The sequence below is a fragment of the Melanerpes formicivorus genome, unplaced genomic scaffold, assembly GCF_026170545.1.
Source record: "Melanerpes formicivorus ecotype bairdi unplaced genomic scaffold, bMelFor1.0.p_v2 SCAF_79, whole genome shotgun sequence".
Lineage (NCBI taxonomy): Eukaryota > Metazoa > Chordata > Aves > Piciformes > Picidae > Melanerpes > Melanerpes formicivorus.
This window is the reverse complement of record NW_027142431.1, coordinates 2,063,926-2,081,502: the sequence shown is the minus strand read 5'-3', so window position 1 is coordinate 2,081,502 and position 17,577 is coordinate 2,063,926. Positions and strand designations below refer to the sequence as shown.

Here is a 17,577-nt window from a genome sequence, read left to right as displayed (position 1 = left end):
ATTGGTCCTTAAATTATCATCACCTTTGACAGCAAAGGCAGACATCTTAGTCCTGCATCTACATTGGGCCAACCCCAGGCACAAATCCAGGCTGGGTGCAGAGTGGGCTGAGAGCAGCTCTGAAGAAAGAGACTTGGGGGTGCTGAGCAGCTCCCCAGGAGCCAGCAGTGCCCTCATGCAGCCCAGCAGGCAGCTGTGTGCTGGGCTGCAGCCAGAGGAGTGTGGGCAGCAGGGCAAGAGAGGGGATTCTGCCCCTTGACTCTGCTCTGCTGAGACCCCACCTCCAATCCTGCCTCCAGTTCTGGTGTCCTCAGCAGCAGAAGGACACAGAGCTGCTGGGGTGAATCCAGAGGAGGCCACAAAGATGATCCAAGGACTGGAGCAGCTCTGCTATATGGACAGGTTGAGGGAGCTGGGGGTGTTTGGAGGGGAGAAGACTCTGGGGGGACCTGCTGCCTTCCAACCCCTGAAGAAATCCTAGAGGAAGGCTGCAGAGGGACTTTTCCTGAGGGTGTCTAGAGACAGGACATGGGGAATGGTTTGACGCTGAAGGAGAGTAAGCTTGGACCAGATCTGAGGAAGAAGTTCTTCAGTGTGAGGGTGGTGAGACTCTGAATAGGCTGCCCAGGGAGGTTGTGGCTGCCTCCTCCCTGGGGATGTTGAAAGCCAGGTTAGATGAGGCCTTGAGCAGCTGAGTCTAGTTGAGAGGCATCCCTGCCCATGAGGTCCCTGCCAAGCTAAGCCATTCCATATGATTCCTAAAAGCATTACTACAGTTTTGCTTAGGTTGTTTATCATGAACAAACTACTCTGACTGAAGTTCCTGTGCTTAACTACAGAAAAGATGAACATAAGCAAAGCTTTATGTGATTGTCAGGCATTTATTTCTCTGAGTGAAAAACAACTGTCAAGAGTAGCAACTGAGGCCCTCCAAATTCCATACTGATTCATGCTCACAGTGATTCAGACTGAAAATAAAGACATCAAGCATAAACAAGTACTTCCTAGTTGCATCAATTTCTGCAATTGCTTTCAAAATGAAGTTCAAACTGGACTGTCCTTATTTTTGCTATTAAAGAAACAAAAGCTCTTTTCACTCTCTATCACATGGACCTGAGTGCTCTGAGCAAAGCCTATGTTCCAGCTTAACGTGACCTATTGCTTTGAGCAACAGATCTGATCCTCAGTTTCAGTGGCACAGGCTTGTATCTCTTACCATGTTATATATCATGCTTGCAAATCACCCTTGCTATGATTTCAGCAGTGCATACCATAGTAATCCTTCCTGTAGTTAGCCAGTATGCCAACCTCTGATTTTGTAACTATTAATAGAAATTGAAAGCCCAGGTCAAATAACCACTCATCTCCTGCAACCCCCAGGGTTCAAAGTAGGCTTTGCACATCTAAGTTGCAGTACATTTCTCACAGCATTTTAAAAACAAGCTGTATTTTCCAGACCTGTGCCTCCCAGCTCTGAAAGTTCTCTCAGCAAAAGCTCACAGCACTCAACTCCAAGAGGATTCCAAAGACCTGACATTCAATCTTGCAAACAGCCTGCTGCCAAAAAGCAGTTCTCCAACGCCTCTGCTGCCTCCAAATTCTGCACAGTCATGGTATTTGTGGTGTGGAGCCTTTCAGACCATGCTGGCACCCATGACCAACGTTTAAGATCTCAAGCTGGTGAAAGAATCACTATTTCTAAGCTATTTGCCAGTAGATTTAGGTAACAGATTTGCTGCATCTACTGCTGGAGTCCTGTCAAAAATGTTTCAAATCAACTAACTTTCGATTCTGTACCTTGCTTTGCTTCTTTGCTGTTCATAGTATCAGCCAGGGTTGGAAGGGACCACAAAGATCATCTAGTTCCAACCCCTCTGCCATGGCCAGGGACACCTCACACTACAGCAGCTTGCTCACAGCCACAGCCAGCCTGGCTGCAAAACCCTCCAGGCAGGAGGCTTCCACCACCTCCCTGGGCAATCCGTGCCAGTCTCTCACCACTCTCATGGGTAACAACTTCTTCCTAACATCCAAGCTCAATCTACCCATTTCTAGTTTTGCTCCATCCTCCCCAGTCCTATCACAGTCCTATCATCCAGTCTGGTCTTAAACACCTCCAGGGATGGGGCCTCAACCACCTCCCTGGACAACCCATTCCAGGCCTTCACCACTCTCACAGTGAAGAGCTTCCGCCTCACCTCCAGCCTGAATCTCCATACACACAAACCCTGCACTGAATGCCACCTTTTTAATCCCCTCTCAGAAATTCAATAGCTAGAAGTTTTCCTCTTTAATTGCAAAACCAATTCAGCCATTTCTTTGAAGTAATAAATTAATTCATATTCATTAAGAACCCTCTGGGGGAAAAAAACCCACCATCCACCTGACTGTTCAAAATCAGATGAGCTGACAGCATTATGTAGACAACAGTCATTAGAAATGTCATAGTATCAGTCAGGGTTGGAAGGGACCACGAGGATCATCTAGTTCCAACCCCCCTGCCATGAGCAGGGACAGCCCACACTAATATGATTAAAACCTGCTACTTTGCTATGTTTCTCCCTGAACTGTGTAGTCTCCTTTTTCCTGTAGGAGCTTTTCCACGTTTAACTTTCTGCCCACAGATGAATCATAGAACTTCAAGCAAAACTCATGTGACCATTCTGGGCTATACCAAAATGAGCAAGAGAAGTGGGGAAGAGGGAAGGGTTGTTTTTTTTCCTATAATAGTCAGAAATGTTTCTTCCAAAAGACAACAGCTAAAAAGATTGAAAGTTTCTGCTAAGACATTAAACACCACTGACAACATTAATCCATTCAAATTGTGCAGTCTGGTACATGCCTCTTTCCCCCCCCCCTAAAAACTAGAGGGAAGATGCAACAAGGCAGAAATAGCTCTGTCAAAAGCTCTGCTGATGCCTCAACACTTTTCTTGCCTGCTGACCTTAAAAAGCTCAATATTTAAACAAATCTTCTTCACACACATTCATTTAAGGGCATTAAGATAATCCAGAAGTAGAATAAAGGGGCTTGGTAAGACTGCTAAAATGGAAGAAAAATTGTTCTTTAAACACATTGGAGTGCAGTGGATAACTCAGCTTCACACTTCAAATGGCAGTACTGAAATTGCCATCATCTGAGCCTTCCAAGGCTGCATTAGCCAAAGTCCTTAGTTACACATTGTGAAGATAAAGGTACTTAGATTATCTTTGGCCAGTGAAAGAATCCTTTTATCAGTATTATTTTCTGTAAGCTTCTCTTAAGAGAAATAAAGCAATTTTCTCTTTTGAGCACTGGAGGATCCTGCAGTGCTGCTTCTCCTGCACTTTGACAATTAACATCTACACAAACCCAACACCTACCGGTGGAAGCCTGAGAAAGTCTGTCTGCATTTCTCAGTGCAACAAGCAGAAAAGTCATAGCTTGAAAAGTCAGTTTCTTATTTGTTCTGCATGAAAATTCTCAAAAGCAAATGCTCCTGCTAACGTGTGCAGCATTGACTGTCCAGGTGTACTTCAAACCCCAGGAAGTGCACAGTCAACTGGGGATTTTCTGTCTCAGCAAGAGATGCTTTGAGCTGCTTTCTACAGCTGTAGCAGAGCACTCTCCAGTTTCTGTGGTGTTCTGCAGACTGCACAGAAGCCATGGAAGAACATTTTCACCTTTTTCCACTTTTTAAACCTCCAGCAGAAGAGAGGCAAAGCAATTACTCAGAAGGGAAAGGGATTTAAGATGAAGAGGGTTTTGGAAAGAAATTAAACAGGAGACAAAGAGCTTTGCCCCTGCCAGGAGCTAAAAGCCCCATTCATTAACAAGAAAGAAAGAAAAAAGAAGCTTCAAGTTTAATCCATAGAATCTAAAGCAAGGATACCATGATACTCCCTTGCTCCAAGCAGCTGAAGAAAGCTGGAACCAACTCTTTAAACTATAGTGTTAATGAATGCTAAACTGTTTCAGCTTCGTTTTAACTCAGCCTGCCCAGAGCAAGTAAATAAACAGAAACTCATAGCTGCTACTGTATCCAGCCAAGGCAGGGCTGGCCAACCAAGCTTATTTTACTAAAAACACCATTTCAGCTGTAGCCTACCTATGCAGGAACCCAATCAAGCCACGTGCAGCAAAACAAATTTACTAGCCCCTCTTCAGAGTGGGTTCAGTGAAGAGTATGACTGACCCTGACTGGTGACAGTTACACATCACCTGCCAGACAATGAGCTCAGCAATTCTGGATTGAAGTAACCCTTACAGCTTTTAATGAGACATCTGTAGCGTGCTCTCAAAGGCTACACACCAGTTGCTCTAAGCTTTCCAAAATGCCTGCAATGGGAATCTAGACCCTGGCATAGCAAGCCTTGTTGTAAATCTACTGATAATAGGCTTAGTCTTTTCCCTTCACAGACCTCAGCATCAGAGCACACAAAACCACAAGATAACAATGACTGGACAGCAATCTGGAAGCATTTTTACTGCGTCTTCAGATTTCCAATCTCATTTGGGGAATCTTTCTTGCGTAGGTCAAAAACAAAACATTGGAACACGCTAAGAGAGGTCTCGAGGAACTGATCTTGGAAACCAAGCTTGAAGCAGCCCTGTTAAACTCTGCCACTGCTATGAAGTTATTTGCACTGCAGTCAATGATTCAGTTTGTTCATTTTCTTTTTTTGGAGAAGGCTGGCTTGGTCTGTTTCACCTCTGCACAGAAATAAAAGTGCTACAAAAATGACCATCTGACTACTACAGAAGGACAGCCTCACACCCCCCCAAAAAACACCCCTATTTTACTCTTTTGATTATCAAAAGAGTTGCTTTCACATAGCCCTAACTTAACTTTTGTGCTTGAGTAAACCAAACCTGCAAGAGCAAGCATTTATATGCACCAAAAACAAAGCAAGTTAAGCCTTATATAAAACACAAAGTTTGCTTTCCTGAAGCCCTGCACTGCAGAACATTGCCAAGTTAAAAGTGCATCTACCTCTTCACTGTCCCTTCTGCTGAGGCATCTTTTGAATGCCATCAGTGATGACTTGCAAGAGTTTATGCTTTGAATAGAACAGAATGAACCAGGTTGGAAGAGACCTTCAAGATCATCGCGTCCAACCTATCATCCAACACCACCCAACCAACTAAACCATGCAACTAAACCATGCAACCAAGCACCCCAAGCACCTTTGCTTTTAGAATGGAGTTTAAAGAATATGGGGGAAAAAATAATCTAAATTATTTGTTTTCAGAAAGGCATCACACACACACAAAAACAAACAATAAAATCTCTACTAAGACTTGAAGGATTTGCTGTTCAAGGTGACAAAAAACCCCTGCCTCTTTAAATGGGCCTTCTCCAAAATGGAGATCTAGCTACAGTGGAAAGGTTCTGAATCACAATGCTTCCTCTTCTTGGCGCTCAGCATTCGCTCTTGCAACTTTCACAATCAACTTCAGCAAGTTCACTTCTCATAAGCAGGTTTAGAGTGTATGCAGACTTTTGTGGTTTCAGACATCTAGCCTTAACTTCTCATAAGAACACCCCAACAACCACACTTCTCAAGCCTTAATGGTGCCACAGACTGGAGTGAAGGCATAAACCCATTTTCTGGTCATTAGGTAAACAATTCAGATTTTATAGAGCAAGATATAATTAACAGACACAGTTGTAACAAGCTGGGGACATCTGCTGCACTTTCATTCCTATAATCCATTTGGACATAAATGGGATTACAAACACACTAACAACATAAAAGCTATTGAAGCAATCCCTTCGAGTTCCAAAACTGTGGTAACTGGAAGCTTTAAAAGGGCAGTTGGTAGTTTCTGCATGCTACTAATTTTCTCGTGAAGTGCACAAGTGCTGTCAAAGCTGGAAGGTTCCTACACCACATAGTGAGGGTTTAGGGGGACAAAAAAAAAAAAGACAGGAATGATCTGTTTTTTAAGAGGTTGCTAAGACACAGATTTCCTTATTAAAGGAGATGATCCTTACTGTAACAACTAAATCAGACATATTCCTACTGAGGCAGGCTCCCCACGAGATTAATGTTAACATGCTCTGTCAAAAACGCAGCAAAAAGCCTTACTCAAGTTTGAATCAACACAGCATTTATGGGGCTTACAACGCTGCTTTCAGCGGTCTGTACCTGCCTGGACTGCCACTCTTGGCTTGAAATTCTGTGTCGCTAAGGTCTCCACTGCTATTTCCTAACCCTGCAAGCATTTGATGAAGGTTTAGGGTGACCTAAGGGACACGATAGAGCTCCAGAGCAGACAGTCAGGACTCCCCTATCCCTTTTGCTGGCAAATAGCACCCAGGTGAATCTCACGGCGGCTCGGGGGAGGCTGTACGGCCTCCAGATCTTGCGGTCGGTTCCCCCCGTTCCGAGCGGCTCCTATCCGACCCGCAGACGTTTCACCGAGCCGGTGGCACCGGGCAGAGGGTACGGGGAAAGTCGTGCTCGGGACCGCTCGCCAGACACGTCCTCCGCTCTGCCGTCCCGCAGCCATCTCGCCGCTCCCGGCCGGGGGCCGCGGCACACGCCGCCGTCCCCACCCCGGGGCTGTCAATGAGCCCTTTCATCCCCCATCCCCCGCCGGCACCCGGGCCCAGCCGCCTCCCCGCCCCACCGCCTCCCTTCACCCCTTCCCTCCCGAGCGCTGCGGCCGCCGCAGCCCGCCTCACCCGCGCCGCTTTCTCCGGCAGCTTCTTCTTGCTCCGTTTCTTCTGCTCGTCGCTCTTCAGGTGCAGCTGCCCGGGGCCCGAGCCCGCCGACTTGCCCTGGCTCCCGCCGGCTGTCAGGCCCGCGCCGGCCGCCTCCTCACCCTTCCTCTCCGCCGCGCTCCGCGCTGGCTTCTTACGGAGGCCACCCCCGCAGGCCACGGCCAGCAACAGCCCCAGCAGCCCCAGCCCCAGCGCGGCCGGGACCACCAGGGCGAGCCAGGTGGGCAGGCCTTGCGGGTCGAGGCCCAGCTCGAGGCCCAGCTCGGCACGCAGCAGGCCTAGGCCGCCCGACAGGACGTCCCGCACCCGGGCCGCAGCCTCCTCGGCCTGCTGGGCCGCCGTCTCCTGCCAGCCCTCCGCAGCCATCGCAGCCCCCTGCCCCGGGAAGGCCCAAAGCGGGCGGGGCAGCGAGGGAGCGCTCAGGCCGAGCGCATCGCGGCTTCAGGAGAGCCGCGGTCGCCCGGCCGAGCCGGAGCCAGCGGGGGAGGAGGACGGGACGCGAGCGGCACCTCAGCGGGAAGGAGCTGCCTCAGCCCTAGAGGCGCCCGGGTCTCCTCCTCTTCCTCCCCGCCCTCCACCGACCGCGCAACGTCACCGCCCCGCCGAGGAGCCGCCGCTGCCGCAGCGCGCCGCCATCAGCGCCTCGCCATCAGCGCCCCGCACGGCCCGGAGGCTGACGCCTGAAAGGCGGGGACAGAGCTCCTCGCTTCCCACCCCTCAGCAGCCGCCGGGCGCTGCCGTCCTCCTCCTCCCTGCCTGCCTCGCCCCGTCCTGCCCTGCCCTGCCCTGTGCTGGGCGGTGCCGGCCGGCGGGCAGGCAGGGGGTGGCGCGGAGGGGCGGTACGGGGAGCAGCCGCGACGTGGCACTCACCGAGCGGGGCCGGGGCCGGGGCCGGGGCGGGGGAGCGGGCGGCCGAGGAGCCCCGCCCGGCGGTGGGGCCGCGCCGCCCCTGCGGGGGGGAGGGGAGACCCCCGGGCGCTTCGCGCGGTGCTGGCGCCCGGCCGTGGCGGCTGCGCGGGGTGGCCGCCGGTCAGCCTCTCCCGGGGTTTCGGCGGGCCGTGCCCCTTCCCTTGCGGGCAGTCCCCGCCGAAAGAGGTCGGTGCCGTGTGGAGTACGAGCGGCGCCTGGCGCGGCGCTGAGGCGGGGGGTGAGAGCCGGCCTCGGCGCCCCTGCCCCTGCCCCAGCGGCGGCCGCCAGCCCCCGCCGCGGCGTGGGTGCATGTCCACGGTGAGGGTCACTGATCAGCGCTATTTCAGCTGGCCGTTGCCCCAGAGAGGCGACGCGGCTCCGATGTGGCGCCGTGAGGTGGCGGTGCGTGGGTGCTGCCGACACCGGGGCAATCCGGGTGCGGCTCTGGGCCGTGCCGGGGCTGTGGCGCTTGCGGGTCAGGCTTCAGAGGCCCTCGCTCCTCCAGACCAAGCAGTTGAAAACGCTGGGGGGGGGGGGGGGAAAGACACCAGGCAAGGTAATACAACAGCACAGGCGTTTTTTGCCAGCCATGTGTTGCTGTATGTCAGCTCCCACAAGCTAGCTTCAGGCATCAAGTTAAATAGCTGTATGAAAAACACAGCAGTGTGTATCCCACTGAGAGTGGCTTTGTCATAAGCAACACCCCAAACTATGTTTCTCTATTTAAAACTATTTAAAAATTGGCCCTAAAAAAATTAAATTGACCCAAAATGCAGTGTCTTGAGGGTTTTTTTTTCCCCAGAAACCCGGTAGCACAGCACCTGCAGAACCTGAGCTGTCAGAACCTCAGCTGGTGGCTTTGAGTGGCCCTTACAGTGTAGCCATGTGTTGCTGAAAAGTTATATTGTGTCTCATTCTTCCCATTTGTACTCCTATGTATAAAGAATGTTCCTCGGGGAGGAATAACAGCAGGCACCAGGACAGCTTAGGAGCTGCCCTGCTGCAGAGCAGCTCCATGGAGAAAGGCCTTGGAGTGCTGGTGGACAGCAAGTTCTGCATGAGACAGCAAGGTGCCCTTGGGGCCGAGAGAGCCAACAGCATCCTGGGGTGCAGCAAGCAAAGTGTGGCCAGCAGGGCTAGGGGGGAGGTTCTTCTCCCCCTCTGCTCTGCCCTGCTGAGACCACACCTGCAATCCTGTGTCCAGTTCTGGGCTCCCCAGTTTAAGAGAGACAGAGACCTGAGCCGGCAGTGTGCCCAGGTGGCCAAGAGGGCCAATAGCATCCTGGCCTGCATTAGGAATAGTGTGGCCAGCAGGAGCAGGGAAGTCATTGTGCCCTGTACTCTGCTTTGGTTAGGCCGCACCTTGAGTCCTGTGTCCAGTTCTGGGCCCCTCAGTTTAGGAAGGACATCAAAACACTTGAACATGTCCAGAGTATGGCAACAAGGCTGGGGAGAGGCCTTGAGCACAGCCCTGTGAGGAGAGACTGAGGGAGCTGGGATTGCTTAGCCTGGAGAAGAGGAGGCTCAGGGGTGACCTCATTGCCCTCTGCAACTACCTGAAGGGTGGTTGTGGCCGGGAAGGGGTTGGTCTCTTCTCCCAGGCAACCAGCACCAGAACAAGGGGACACAGTCTCAAGCTGTGCCAGGGGAGGTTTAGACTCGAGGTGAGGAGGAAGTTCTTCACCAAGCGAGTCATTCGTCATTGGAACAGGTTGCCCAGGGAGGTGGTGGAGTCACCATCCCTGGAGGCGTTCAAGAGGGGATTGGATGTGGCACTTGGTGCCATGGTCTAGTCATGGGGTCTGTGTTGATAGGTTGGACTCGATGATCCTCAAGGTCCTTTCCAACCTAAGTTATACTGTGATACTGTGATACTGCTGGAGAGAGTCCAAGGGAGAGCCACAAGGATGCTTAGGGGACTTGAGCATCTGCCCTGTGAAGAAAGACTGAGAGCCCTGGAGCTGTTTAGTCTGGAGAAGAGAAGGCTGAGAGGGGATCTGATCAATATGTGAGGGGTGGGTGTTAAGTGGAGGGGGCCAAGCTCTTTTGGGTGGTACACAGTAATAAGCCAAGGACCAATGGATACAAACTTGAACAGAGAAGGTTTCGGCTCAACATGAGGAGAAACTTCTTTGCAGTGAGGGTGGCAGAGCCCTGGAGCAGGCTGCCCAGAGAGGTTGTGGAGTCTCCTTCTCTGGAGCCTTTCCAACCCCACCTAGATGCATTGCTATGCAGACTGCCCTGGGTGATGCTTCTGTGGCAGGGGGGTTGGGACTGGCTGATTTCTGGAGGTCCCTTCCAACCTCTAACAATCTGTGATTCTGTGATTCTCCTCTCATACCCTGATAGAAAAACAGTTCTGAAAGCTGTGTGGAACACCTGAAATAGAAACTGCAATAAAATACAAATCATTTGTTTTAAACAGCACGGCGAGAGCTTGCGCTGCTTTCATACACTCCTAACTCTCACATCTTTCACACCTGGTATTTACTGCCTTCAAAGGGTTTTAATAAACTGCTCCCAAATTGCTTCTGAGTCCTTTTTTTTGTTGTTCTTTCTTTTTTAATTAAGCCACCAGGCAGTGGAGTCCTGCTTTCCTAATGGACTTCACTTGGAACAAAGGGTATTGCTGGAAGTTGTAGCAACAGTCTTGGGCAGGGCAGTTTACTGGTAGACATTTATATACTTTAAGAAGATTAGTGGGGATTTTTAATTCAAGTTCATAATACTCTCTACTTTAATATGGCTTTTGTGCTTTAGCATAGGCCATGCCTGTTGCTTGGAAAATGTTAATGATCACTGTGCTGCTTGTTGCACTCTGCCGTCCCAAATAGATCATTCTAGAACTAGTTTCTCCCTTCAAGGCGGTCGCCCAGAGAGTGGTGGTGAATGGTGCCGCATCCAGCTGGCAGCCAGGCACTAGTGGTGTGCCCCAGGGATCAGTGCTGGGCCCCATGGTCTTTAGTATCTTCATTGATGATCTGGATGAGGGCATTGAGTCCATCATCAGTAAGTTTGCAGGTGTCACCAAGCTGGGGGCAGGAGTTGATCTGTTAGAGGATAGGAGAGCTCTGCAGAGGGACCTTGCCAGGTTGGGCAGGTGGGCAGAGTCCAAGGCCATGAGATTTAACACATCTAAGTACCAGGTTCTACACATTGCCACAACAGCCCCATGCAGTGCTACAGGCTGGGGTCAGAGTGTTGGAGAGCAGCCAGGCAGAAAGGAATCTGGGGGTAGTGGTTGATAGTAATCTGAACATGAGCCAGCAGTGTGCCCAGGCAGCCAACGAGGCCAATGGCATCTTGGCCTGCATCAGGAAAAGTGTGACCATCAGGAACAGGGAAGTCATTGTGCCCTGTACTCAAGACTGGTTAGGCCACACCTTGAGTCCTGTGTCCAGTTCTGGGCTCCTCAGTTTAGGAAAGAGGTTGAGACACTTGAATGTGTCCAGAGAAGGGCAACAAGGCTGGGGAGGGGTCTGGGGCACAGCCCTGTGAGGAGAGGCTGACGGAGCTGGGGTTGCTTAGCCTGGAGAAGAGGAGGCTCAGGGGAGACCTTCTTGCTCTCTACAACTCCCTGAAGGGAGGTTGTAGCCAGGTGGGGGTTGGTCTCTTCTCCCAGGCAACCAGCACCAGAACAAGAGGACACAGTCTCAAGCTGTGCCAGGGGAGGTTTAGGCTGGAGGTGAGGAGAAAGTTCTTCCCAGAAAGAGTAATTGGCCACTGGAATGTGCTGCCCAGGGAGGTGGTGGAGTCACCATCCCTGGAGGTGTTTAGGAGGAGACTTGATAGGGTGCTTGGTGCCATGGTTTAGTTGATGAGATGGTGTTGGGTGATGGGTTGGACACCATGATCTCGAGGGTCTCTTCCAACCTGGTTAATTCTATTCTATTCTATTCTATTCTATTCTATTCTATTCTATTCTATTCTATTCTATTCTATTCTATTCTATTCTAGGTGACATGTGGTTTGAGCTCCAAATACAATTTGAAAGCTTAATTCAGCTCCAGTGGATTGATTATTTGCTTGGTCTGGTGGTTTGCTTTTTAAACCAAGGCCAGAGAATGGCGGGTATTGTTCATTTAAAGGAAAACACTGCAAGAGCCTGGTGGGGTTGAACTCCACACCACCACAGCATTCCGGGGCTGCATCAAGAAAAGGGAAATTAGAGGCACATACAAGGCCAAAATATCAAGAGCCAGGCTGTTTATTACACAAATAAAGTGGCTGGATCAGAAGGGGAGACAGAGAAAATAGAGAGGGGGAGAGAGAAAAGAGAGAGAGAAGAGGAAAGGAATTTTACCACACCCCTCGTCCCCCACAAGACAGTTTGAGTCTGTGGAGGAAAGGTGCTGCAGGAGATGTTTGGTCTGTAGAGAAAGGGTGCTGAGGCTTTGGCTGTAAAGAGATGTTGTCCTCTGGGCAGCCTCTTCAGCTCCATGAGTTGCAGCAGGCGGAACTTAGGACACGGAGAGAGGGTTCTGCTTCTTCCAGGCTCCATGGTGATGTCTCTGTCATTTTTCCTCTCCTAGTTTTTCTTCAGAGCAGCATTGCCCCGGGCTTTTCCCTCTCTCCTGTTTTCCTTCTCAGCAGCATTGTCCTTCTCCTGTGTTTTTCTTCATCTGTGTTTTCCTTCTTCTGTGTTTTTGGTTCTCAAGTCTTTTAGACAGTTTTGAGTCCTTAGGTATGTGTCCAAGTATTGCCCCCAGGAAATCAGGGGCTAGGTGGTGAATCCATTGTCTCACCACCCTCCCTTTCCGGGCTACCTGATGGGTGGAGATTATCTTGTCTTATGCATACTCCTGAAGGTGGCCTGGGTCCATTGTTGTCAGGCCAGCTGTGGTTCAGTGAGCAGTGTTATCTTTGCACCTTCCAAGAGTCCTTCCAGTGGCTCTGCCCAATACACATCAGGTATTGTCTGGGCAAGCAGCAAAGGTGATTTTATCTCTGTTGAGTCACATCAAGAGAGACAAGATTTTAGTCTCTCACAACTGCCCTGGTGAGACCACATCTGGAATACTGTGTCCAGTTATGGGCTCTCTAGTTCAAGAGAGACAGAGACCTAGTGGAGGGAGTCCAAGGGAGGCTATAGGGATCACTGGAGAACTTGAACATCTCTACTATGAAGAAAGACTGAGAGCCCTGGGGTTGTTTAGTTTTGAGAGAAGTCTGAGAGGGGATCTGATCAATGTCTATCACTATCTGAGGGGTGGGTGCCAGGATGAAGGTGATGGTCTCTTTTTGGTGGTGCCAAGTGATAGGACAAGGAAAAAGTACAAGCTGGAGCAGAGGAGGTCCCATCTCAACGTGGGGAGAAACTTCTTTACAGTGAGGGGTGATGGAGCCCTGAAGCAGGCTGCCCAGAGAGGTTGTGGAATCTCCTTCTCTGAAGACTTTAAAAACCCACCTGGGTGCGTTCCTGTGTGACCTGCCCAGGGTGCTCCTGCCCTGGCAGAGGGGTTGGACTGGGCGATGTCTGGAGGTCCCTTCCAACCCCTGGCACTGCGAGTCTGTGACTTGGGGGCCTGCTGAAGCGTTTTAACTGCAGCAGCGTGGCGCCACCGCCTGGTAGCACGGCGAATAGCCGAGCGGTCGCCGTCCGCTCGCATGAAACCTTTGCCGCAAACAGCGTTAAAGCTAAAGGGTTGTTAAGATTGAGCGAGCTCACCAATGCCTTGGGAGGTACAGAACACTTCGGTGACGCTGGTCGTGTTCAGATGTCTATCAGCACTAAGCACTGAGAAAAGTAAGCATGCAGAGACTTGCTATCCTGCTGAGAAAGACTCCCTTCAAATGAATGGCAAGCAAAGACTGAAGTCTAGGGCTGTTAGCTCATATCACCACTTCTACAAAGTTGGTTTCTGCATTAATTTCTTTTTAACATATGCATAAAATACCTCCTGCAATAAGTCTCCTAACATTTATCTGTGGAGAGCTTTCCTGGCTTTATTTTATAGGCAAGGCAGTTTTCTGACTCCAGCATTTTATTCAAGAGGTGGTTGCTGTCCATCCAGAGGGCACCAAGTGGACTTGACACCATGTGGTTCAGTTAGCACCAGTACAGTTACAGAATCCAGGTGTGCAAGCTCCTTTCTGCCTTCTATACTGCAGTCTATGTTGCTGAGTCTCCTGCTCTGTCAGTACCTCAGTACAGAAGCAGCAAAGATATCACTGTAGGCATTTTCAGGCTCCTCTAGCTGTTCCTAGAAGATCATTTTGGTTTAGGTGTGGACTGGTATCTGCCATTCTAGCCTAGAGCTGGGTGGGAACATTCCAGAACAAGAAATGTTATCAGAAACCCCAGGCTCAGGGCAATTACAGAGTTCCTGAGGGTGAACATCTCTGTTTCAGTGAGGTTTTGATGCAGCACACCTGGGGCTCCCACAGGAACCATCATCTGATCCTGTTCTTCACAGAATCACAGAATGTTAAAGGCTGGAGCAGACCTTGAAAGATCATCCATTCCAACCCCCCTGCCAGAGCAGGATCACCCAGAGCAGGTCACACTGGAATGAATCCAGGTGGGTTTTGAATACCTCCAGAGAGGGAGACTCCACATCCCCCCTGGGCAGCCTGTTCCAGGGCTCTGTCACCTTCACAGGGAAAAAAATTCTTCTTCGTGTTTCCATGGAACTTCCTACGCCTCAGCTTCCACCAGTGCTCTTTGTCCTGTCATGTGGCCTTGGCCTGTCATTGGACTTCTAATGGTTCATAAGTCTGAACACCCTTGGCTGTGAAGCTTACCACAGAGGAGACTTTTTCAAGGCATCTCTACTCTCGAAAACCCAGACCCTTGCCTGAGCTAGGATATCATGGGTTTTCAGTCCCTTTTTTCACTAGGTGGAAAGCTGTACAGTCACAAGGGAGGAAGCCAAGAAACCCAGTCAGGCATGAAGCTGTGAAGAGTACACAGAATACATCAGTCCAGTCTGCACTGTCAGTGCTGGAGATGAAGCTTGGGGTACTTGATTTGACATCCTTCCTTATTCTCAGTGTGAGAACTTCCGTACCAGTAAGGCACTTCAGAAAATCAAACAGGAGAAAAAGCTTGCAGCTTTTAAAATCTACTTCAGACTGAAGTAATTCTGGGCCCCTCAGTTCCTGGACAAGGAACTGCCTGAGACAGTCCAGCACAGAACCACAAAGCTGCTGCAGGCAGTGGAACATCTCCCTGTGAGGCCAGGCTGTGGGAGCTGGGGCTTGGAGCAGAGGAGCCTGAGGGTGACCTCATTGCTGGGGATAAAGATGTGCAGGGCAGTGTGGGGAGGATGGAGCCAGGCTCTGCTCAGGGATGTCCAAGGACAGTCTCAAGTTGCACCAGGGGATGTTTAGGCTGGATGTTAGGAAGAAGTTCTTCATAGAAAGAGAGGTTGGCCACTGGAATGGGCTGCCCAGGGAGGTGGTGGAGTCACCATCACTGGAGGTGTTTAAGAAGAGACTGGATGGGGTGCTTGGTGCCAAGGTTTAGTTGATTAGATGGTGTTGAATGATAGGTTGGACTTGATGATCTCAAAGGTATTTTCCAACCTGGTTAATTCTATTCTATTCCTATTCTATTCTATTCTAGTCTAGTCTAGTCTACTCTAGTCTAAATTTACCTCTGTACGGGAGGCTCAAACTCATAAGAAAGGGGCACTGGGGGCAAGCTGGAGCAGAGGAGGTGCCACAGGAACAGAAGGGAAAACTTCTTCTCTGGAGCAGGCTGCCCAGAGAGGTTGTGGAGTCTCCTTCTCTGGAGACATTCAAACCCACCTGGATGTGTTCCTGTGTGACCTGTCCTGGGGGATCCTTCTTTGGCTGGTGGGTGGTGGTGTGTCTTGGATCTTTGGAGGCCCCTTCCAACCCCCCTTTGAACTCCTGTACGGAGAACAAACCTGAGTGTCACTTACACCTCCCTGAAGATCACCCTGCCTCTGCTGTGACTGTCTCCAGTGCTCAGTAAAACAAAGCCAGGGATTGATGCAGCTCCTGGCCCCAGGCTGGCACAGACTGGCTCACATCCACACTGCATCAGACTGTAGCTGATGAGCAGTGTCCATACTGAAAGGTTGTGCCCTGGGGGTCGGTTTGAGCACCATGTGATGCTCCTGTGACCCTAAGAGATGGCTGCTAATTTTGGTGTGGTTTTTTAAAGGTTAAACTGTCTGCAATTATGCAAGGGCTGTGTTGCAGCTTGCCAGGGCAAAGATGTTATGGAAGGAAACTGAGGGGGGTATGCTTTGCTGTGTGCCATAAGGACCTGTGAAGATGTTTCAACACACAAAGGCTCTAGGTCAGACAAAGCCAAACCTTGTCACCAGTGCTCCCAGTAAACTGTCCTGAGCATGCTGCCTGAGTTTTGGTTGCAGAGTTAGCTGGAGTGATCCAAAAGGGAGCCAGGATGCAAACTAATGATTAAGGACTGCAAATGCTCAGAGTAAATGATTCAAATTTCCTCTGTGTCCTCTTTAATTTATGTAAGTAGACCTAACTTAAACGTTGAACCATAGCTGCTGGCAAGAAAGTTGGCCTTTGACAGTTTCCTCCTAGACTTCAGCCAAGCTCAACCTGAAAGCCTAAAGTAGAGCATGAAAGCCCACCTAGATGTGTGTGAAGTTTTGTGCACTAGCTGCCAGACCAATGCACTTTGGCAATCAGGTAGCTGTTGCTTAATGATTCCACCTGTGGATTTATTCAAACCCAGGGCACTACCTATGCAAAACCTCCACATTTAGAACTAGAGAGTAAATTAGGTTGGAGTGACCCATCTAATTCTCCTCCCTTGCAAAAAAAGCAGGCCTAACTTTTCAGCAGCCTGCTCAGCCTTGCCCAGGCAGGCTTTGGAAGTCTCCAAGCCTGGGGATTTATCAAGGTCTTCAGTTTTGATTTTCAGTGCTTGGCCACCCTCTTGTGAAAAATATTCTCTTTATGTCCTGCTGGAGTTTCCTGTCATGTATCTTGCAGCTGGTGCCTCCTGTTCTTTTTGTTGTGCACACTTGAGAAGAGTCATAGAATTGTCAGGGTTGGAAGGGACCTCAAGGATCAGCCAGTTCCAACCCCCCTGCCATGCCCAGGGACACCTCACACTACAGCAGCTTGCTCACAGCCACAGCCAGCCTGGCTGCAAAACCCTCCATGCGTGAGGCTGCCACCACCTCCCTGGGCAACCTGTGCCAGTCTCTCACCACCCTCATGGGGAACAACTTCTTCCTAACATCCAAGCTCAATCTACCCATTTCTAGTTTTGCTCCATCCCCCCCAGTCCTATCACTCCCTGACACCCTCAAAAGTCCCTCCCCAGCTTTCTTGGAGCCCCCTTCAGATACTGGAAGGCCACCAGAAAGTCTCCTGGGAGCCTTCTCTTCTCCAGACTGAACAGCCCCAACTCTCTCAGTCTGTCCTCATAACAGAGTTGCACCAGTCCTCTGATCATCCTCGTGGCCCTTCTCTGGACAGCTTCCAGCCCCTTTGAGATACTGGAAGACCACAAGAAGATCTCCTCAAAGCCTGACCCTGGTCTCTACAACTGCTTTAATTAGCTGAACACAGCAATTAATGCAATTAATTTCCTCTTAGCCTTCTCCAGGCTAAAACTAAACTAACTAAAACCAACTCTCTTTTTTGTGGCTGCATGTTTCAGCTTTCTGAACATTGAAAAAACACATTACAGAGCTTGAAAATCATCATGTGAACAGAAAGCTGGGCAGTATGCAGCGGGGGTTGGTCTGGATGACCTTTGGAGGTCCGTTCCCACGCAGACCATGCTATGATCCTAGGATTTTGGCTTGGAGGTTGCACCAGAACAATGGGAAAAGTGGCAAAAATCCCTTTCTGTAAAAGGCAAAACCCCCAGTTTCAACCAATCTAAATTTGAAACATGCCCTTTCCTCTCTTGCATTTAGAGATGTCTGAGGCTTAGTCTTTTTATTGTTCTAACACAGGCTATTTTTAAAATGGGAAACTGTTCTTTTCAAACAAAA

General features: G+C 50.2%; 1 protein-coding gene across 5 annotated transcripts in view; it reads right to left on the bottom strand.

Annotated features, from left to right (window-relative positions):
* The window catches only part of MTDH (metadherin), a 45,913-nt gene extending 38,465 nt beyond the window's left edge, over positions 1–7,448 (bottom strand). For 2 of the 5 annotated variants that reach the window (XM_068164301.1, XM_068164303.1), the window contains exon 1: positions 6,671–7,445. In XM_068164301.1, coding sequence (XP_068020402.1) covers positions 6,671–7,075 — 405 coding nt within the window. In that variant the 5' untranslated portion in view covers positions 7,076–7,445. Of the gene's footprint in view, positions 1–6,670 lie in introns of all 5 variants that reach the window. The other 3 variants (XM_068164304.1, XM_068164302.1, XM_068164300.1) reach the window with 3 other exon arrangements.
* Positions 7,449–17,577: the final 10,129 nt, after the last annotated feature.